The sequence below is a fragment of the Pholis gunnellus genome, assembly GCF_910591455.1.
Source record: "Pholis gunnellus genome assembly, chromosome: 1".
In the NCBI taxonomy this organism is placed as follows: domain Eukaryota; kingdom Metazoa; phylum Chordata; class Actinopteri; order Perciformes; family Pholidae; genus Pholis; species Pholis gunnellus.
The window spans coordinates 18,688,304-18,695,206 of NC_136528.1; the positions used below are offsets into that span (position 1 = coordinate 18,688,304).

The following is a 6,903-nucleotide window of genomic DNA, read 5'->3' on the forward strand; positions in this document are numbered from 1 at the left end:
AGCCTAGTCGCAGCCGGCAACCGGTATACAAATGCAGCCTCCGAAGGATGCAGCCCCTGGATTGGGACACAGCTGTACCAAACGGAAGTACAACATTATACCGGATATGAAGTAGGCTCAGCTGTCGACGTCCCCGCCCTCTTGGCGAAGCAGCCTGTCAGACCAAGCGGAGGGGCTGAATTCTTCCCTACATCCAATGCTGCTACTGGGGTTCTCTGCCAAACACAGATGGACTGTCAACACAGAAACATGGCTGCCTCCGCGACGAGCAAGGTACAAAACAGAGAGAGCTCAACTACTGGCAGTCCGACATGCCACGAAGAGTCTCTGTCGCAGTCACGGGACATAATAAAACCCACCATCACGGAGCTGACCAAAGAAGTGAGGACGAACATCCTCTGCACCGTGGAAGGATGTGGCAAGATTCTCCCCAACACACCTGCGTTGAACATGCATCTCGTTAAATCACACAGAATAAAGGTAAACGCGTCCTACACCTGGTTAACGTTCACATAGTTTAGGCTTTCACGTTACTGCAAAGCTAACTTGGCTAACTCATTATCGGGGGGGGGGGGGGGGGGGGGGGGACTGGAAAACGCAAGTCATCCATCACAACTTATCTTTAGCTAACGGTACACACACTGGTGATGCTTAAGAAACACGGTATTTAACGTTTGATAAAAGTTATCTGCGAGTGAAGCTCTGTAACGGACGTTTTGCTGTTATCGAGCTAGCTACAATTGTAACTCGTTAGCTGACGTCATCGATGAACGCTGATGGTTTGGATCGCACGTGATGGTTGATGTTTAACGTCAGTGCATTGTTTTTACTCTTAGATTTGCCTTTTTGGACTATTTGTAGCTGAGGGCATGAATCGGTGGAGTATCTGATTTGGCTGTGCTAGACTACACATTGATAAGTTAAACCTTTTGTTTGTCTCTAAAGTAATGGCAAGGGCCTCTTCACTTTCTTTAAAATACGACCACACGAGCACTATTGCTTGTCTGATTCTAATAGACAGTCTGCTACCAATACTAAATAGTCAGTCAACGCGTTTGGACGCAAGTTTACTTGTGACGCTGGTTCTTCTGTCCTCACTGGTCCTGGGCTTCTCGTGGGAGGCGGTAATTCACTGTGTCCCGTCCTGAATGAAGTTCTTTGCTGGGAAAGGCTGCCTTTTGTCCTGCAATAGACTAAGCTCTTTGTTTAAAATAGGTGAATGTGAGAATTTAAATGAGGTCTTAGAAGTAGTTCATGTTGCACAGCTAGAAGAGTGTTTTAAAGGCCCGCTCAGGGGTTCTATATGTAAACTCAAGGTACAATCAGGTATGTTTGAAAGTTGGTGTCGATTACTTTGAGAGTAACAGCTGATTCCAATCCTGTATTTTGATGTTTCATTGCCCACAGATTGTGCTTTTTAAGTTGTGTGAAGAGAGAGCATATAAGCTGTTATTTTTAATTTACAGCTCTGTAAGACTTCTGTCAGCAGTGGTAATGATGTCCTGTTTGACGTGATGCTCACTCTGTATGCTTTGTCTGTGTTTTTATTATGTCCGCTTACCTCCACTGTAGCTTTTCTGCATCAATGCACAGAAGTAATGAGTTAAGTCACTCACAACCTGGTTCTTATTGGTCTTGGGGCTTGGCTTTCAGCTATCTCTCTGTCTATATCAGTGACCTCAGCAGCAGGGGGAAGCAGAATTATTCTGACTTATCGCTGCATTGAACAGTCTGCCAGAAAAAGGAACTCACCTCGGCAATGGCCACTTAAAAGGCCGTGGACTGAACCTGGTTTGGCAAAGATGGTGTATCCTGAGTTCTTCTTCTTCTTCTTTTGGGCCACAGCCAGCTGCTGGCCGATGACGAATACTGCCTTGACACGACTCGGGCTTCAGCCTACGACCAGATGATGTCACCAAAGCCAACTGCAAGAACATTTATTTTTAGCAGACTGTCTGTTTATGGTAACTCTTGATGATAAACCAGAGGGTGCCTGTCAGCTTTAGCTCCAGTGCTACAGCAGATGCAGGTGACCCTGACCACTGGAAGGCTTCAGTATTAATGACTGTTATGGAGGTGATGGGTTCTCTGTTTTCAACGTTCATTCAGTGCAGCTGCTGCTACTGTATTAAGTATTATTAAGTATGCTATCCATTGAATTTAAAGGTTCTGTATGGGATTCAGAGCTTCACCACTGCTGCCTTTGTTTTCACCGTTTTCACCCTCAGGACGGTATTGTGAATCCTACGGTCAGAAAGGACATGAAGGGCTCTCAGAAGCTTTACTGCTGTCCTATTGAGGGGTGTCCAAGGGGGCCCAACAGACCCTTCTCCCAGTTCTCCCTGGTTAAACAAGTAAGCCTTTCCTCCAATGACATGTAATCCTATCCACGTGGTCAATTACATAACATTATGAGGTCTCAGTTCTGCAGGAATGGCTCCTAATGTATAAATCGGCACCAAATATGTTTCAAAAATCAATCTTACAGGAGTGATGTAAAGGAGGATAAAAGATCTTTAAACCCTCCCGCAATACTGACAATTAAAAAGTAACAAAAATAAAAGCAAGTGTATGCAATTACATTCTTTGGTCTTACATCTGTTTCATTGTAGCACTTCATGAAGATGCATGCAGAGAAAAAACACAAGTGCTTCAAGTGCAACAATGGCTACAGCACAGAGTGGGACCTAAAGAGGCACATAGAAGACTGTGGGAAGACTTACCACTGCACATGTGGCTGCCCCTACGCGAGTAGGGCTGCTCTACTCTCGCACATCTACAGGACGGGTCACGAGATTCCTACAGAACACAGGCATGTACCCGCATGGCCCAGAGTGATTTCTATTGAAACTTGGATTCGGGTTTGGCTAAACATTAATGTGGCTGGCTTTCTCTGTGTCTGTTTTGTTTCTTTTACAGAATCCCTCCCGTAAAAAAGCGAAAGATGGAGAAATTGTTAAGTGGTCCTGAAAAGCTTAAGACCATCGAGTCAACCTTTCAGATCATGCCTGCCGGTAAAGAGCTGACCGAGGCTGTGCTCCCTTCTGATACAACGGTTCATATCCCAGATTCGGTGAATCAGAACTCCAACCCCCGTAGGAGCCTCCAGAAGTTGCTGCTACCAAAGCCCAAGATGGCTTTGGTCAGTGTTCCTGTGATGCAGCTGGCCCACTTGCCGGTCCTTCTTCCGTCTACAGAAAGCGGGGCTCTGAGGTCTGTAGTGCTGGCTGTGGACAGCCAAGGCTCCGTCAGCACCCTTCACCTCCTGCCACATGGAGCTGTGGTCCCTCAACTGGATGCGAAGAGTTTGTGTTTCAAGGACAGCATGCCTACTTCGCGCTCCAGCCTGGGGCCCATTAGCACCGGGGTGCAGGTCAGTCTGGACCCCGCCAGCATAGATGACTTAGCCAGCCTGGCAGAGCAACGGGGAAGAAGCACCTCCACCAACATTCAGACGGACAAATCCTACTTGTCAAAAATGCCCACCGGAGTGGGGGTCGGGGAGGGAATGGGGTTGTGCTCAGTGGGTGAGTCCTCGGTGTCGTCCTGCTCCCAAACAGACATTAGCGTGAGTGCCCAAGTCCTCCTGCCAGTCAGTGTTGAAACCCAGACCTTCTCCTCCCGGGCTAAAGCCACATCCTCCATTGGAGCGCAGACAGACGGCCAGTGCATGGGTCAAATTCCTTGTTCCTCTTCGTCTGTACCCCCGTACAAAACCAGGCAGACACAGACATATTTGGCCCTGCCCCAATTGGATGATAAGGCTCAGCAGCAGGCCATCATGTGCTCTGACCTATTCGACAGCGACTCCCTCAGTGTCTCCACTCAGACCGCTCTGGACGTAAATGACACTCTCACCGGAAGCAGTATATACGAGGACTCGAAGTCAGCTGGTGGTATGTGTTTTGGAGTGCAGACGGACGAGCTCAACTCCAACAACATGGCCGATAATCAGACCCAAACGATGACCTTGTTAAATGATTTAGAAAACATTCTGTCTGACAGCATGTCGGGCCACCAGGTGCTCACGGTGGCATCTGAAGGCTGCGGGTCAGTTCTGGGATCTGTTCAGGAGCAACACAGCGGCATTGACTTTGACTTCGAGGAGTTTCTCAACGCCGTGCACATCCAGACACAGACGGAGGAGAGTGAGCTGGGAGGACTGGGTGGTGACACGCCGCTGGAGTCTCTGGACATCCAGACCCAGACGGACTTCCTTCTGATGGATGAACTGGACCAAAGCGAGGGACCAAGTCGAACCCAGGCCAGCGACCTGGAGCTGTTCGACACTCAAACGCAGACTGACCTCAATTTCCTGCTGAACGCCGGAAGCCACATGCCCCTGGGCAGCATTCTGCGACATTCAAGCTTTTCTATGAGCACAGAGTCTTCGGATACAGAAACGCAGACGGATCTCCCTTTATTCGCCACAGGTCTCTCCGCTCAGACTCCCGCGAGTCAGGGTGAGCACGCCAGACTGCTGAACAGCACAGAGACACAGACCGTGACCAGCCAGGTGGAGGGCCTGGGTCACCTCTTCCTAACGAGCAACGAAACGCAGACGGTCATGGACGACTTCCTGTCAGCAGACTTGGCGTGGAATATGGAGTCCCATTTCAGCTCTGTGGAAACGCAGACATGCGAGGAGCTGTGTGCTCTCTTTCAGCACCCTGAGAAACCCAACAGCTGAAGCCCTCTCAGTGAGTCTGAAGCTTTTGCAGTACAGGTTTCTCACGCCTGCCTGGTCCTGTGTGAGGAATCAGTCGGCGCTGTCCTCCAGCGGACCACCGTCTTAGCAGTAAGAAGTCTGCGAAAATGTCTTTGAACATTCCACTGGCGATGCCCAGAGCCTCTCCAAGGTCCATATCCTGACAGCTCGGCTGCACTTTATTTGCTCAACGGGCATGATTCATCAGCTCCTGTGACAGTTTACATATTTCTTTGCACATAAAGTAATGTATATTGTATGTGTATTTTGTCTGAAATGCCAATTTACTTTAATATTTCAATGTACAACCACTATGACTGGTTTTCACTGTTTGGTCTTACTAGCAGTTTAAAAATGACTCAGCGTTTCGTCAATGTAAGATCTGCACTTAAAAGGGATGACATCTTTAGCTGTGCGTGGTTGTCAAAAAAAAAAGAAAAAAGAAAGGCTTATAAATGTATTAGTCTGTATGACAGCTCTCAGATATGCATATTCTGCATGGAAACAATGTCATCTCAGGTGTACAACAAATAACATTGTACATTTAGTTTAAGTATGTGTCTGGAAATGTGCATGAAGCATTCACTTGGTCAGCAGAACAGAAACCTAATATATCTACTCTTGGCTTGTGCATCTAATGGCCGCCTTGTTGATGTTGCCTTGTCAGCGGCAGCACGACTATAAACTCTTAAGATCCTGCAAGCTTCGCCGTCAGTGGAGAACTTGACCGGTGGAAATCGGCTTTATGTTCTCCAAAATAAAACCCTGTAAAGCCTTTAACGGTGACCAGGGCTTTGCTCAAAGCCTCTGAAACATAGCGTTACACATACAGATGTGGCACAAGTAAAAAATGAATTTTTTGTCTTGTAAGTTGTTGCGCACCTTTCATTGAAACGTGATTGTGAAGTTTGTTGTGCAAAACGCCTTTTTTCTTTTGTTTCTGGGCCTCTAGCGAAGCAGTCGGCTCAAGTCAGTAAGCAGACTGGGCTGTAATTGTGTTTGACTTATTCATTAGCTGGGTGTAAGTGTATACAGTCGCAGTACTCCAGTAATGTTACAGTACAGAAACACACGGAGCTATCGTATGCATTCACCACCTTATGTTGACTGAAAGGAGTCCTCTTAAGTATCTTCCACTAAAATCATCAGATTTTCCACCCTTATCGGACGCCACATTTTAATTTATTTATTTTTTAAAATGTCTCCAAGTAACTTAACGTTTTGCTTTCATGATATCGTTGCACTGAGTTACCTCATTAAACACAGGCACCACACTCATAGAGCCGAGAGCTAAAGGCCTTGATTACTTTTTGTTTTGTTTTGTTGGTGCCTTAACCCAAGTATTAGCTTTCGCTCTGTTACAGACAATGTGCTGCTTTCAAATATTTAATAATTATCTGAATTACACAAGATTACGTTTTGGGAAACGAACAAACAATTTTGGTATTTTTGTCACGTTTGCATGAAATATTGGACTGTCCCCTTATCGTCAATATTTCTGTTCTGTCACATGAAAATAATGCTTTGCAGCATTTTATTGAAGGTAATGAGTTTGACGGGTTTCATTGAAGGGTGGCTAATGCTGTTGTGTGTACAAACTGAAGGATGTACAGAACATGACACTGCCCAAGTATAACATGCATCCTGTTCAAACAGTTTAAGGATCATTTCCCTGTTATAATAAGGACTTTGCCATCTCCACAGCGTCTCCCTGCTGGCTGAGTGGCTCAGGGCTTTGATTTGCTCTAAACATAGCTATGTAGAAGCCTCGTCCGTCTCAAGTGTCAATTCCAGTGCTTTATTTTCTCTTTTGTAGGGACTGCATGCAGATATTTTCCCAGCACAAAATATTTGTTTCAGCAGAGTTTGAGTTTGTTGCCTTTATGTGTAGAGTTGATGGTTGCCTTGATTAATTGTTGAAGCTACACTACAGATGTTCTTAATAAACTGCTGGAAAGTGTATGTTGTGCTCATTGTCACTTACATTAGAACAAAGGTGGAAGAAAAACTCATTTTGAGCTCAAAAGGATACAAAAGAAAGAGCAGTCAGGTGTGCTTGTTATCACAATTGGTGTCCACAAAATACAAAAAGGGTTGACGCACCTAAATCAGTCCGCTTGATCCTTTAATTGAGCTCTCAGTTCAGCACAGTGGAATGAATTGCACAGATGTTTTGGTGATGCTTTCTTCAATGT

General features: G+C 46.1%; 1 protein-coding gene across 1 annotated transcript; it reads left to right on the top strand.

The window, feature by feature from the left end:
• Positions 1-223: 223 nt before the first annotated feature.
• Positions 224-6,662, top strand: atmin (ATM interactor). Its single transcript, XM_079166001.1, has 4 exons — positions 224-480; positions 2,229-2,354; positions 2,613-2,812; positions 2,920-6,662. Exons 1-4 carry the CDS (start codon positions 229-231, stop codon positions 4,688-4,690), a joined length of 2,349 nt encoding a protein of 782 aa, XP_079022127.1. The 5' UTR covers positions 224-228; the 3' UTR covers positions 4,691-6,662.
• The last annotated feature ends 241 nt before the right edge of the window (positions 6,663-6,903 follow it).

Bases quoted from the DNA above. Each gene is read 5' to 3' on its own strand.
- atmin (XM_079166001.1), top strand. From the start codon at position 229: ATGGACTGTCAACACAGAAACATGGCTGCCTCCGCGACGAGCAAGGTA. The intron at 481-2,228 runs GTAAACGCGTCC...TTTCACCCTCAG, and splicing joins TTAAATCACACAGAATAAAG to GACGGTATTGTGAATCCTAC. The intron at 2,355-2,612 runs GTAAGCCTTTCC...GTTTCATTGTAG, and splicing joins AGTTCTCCCTGGTTAAACAA to CACTTCATGAAGATGCATGC.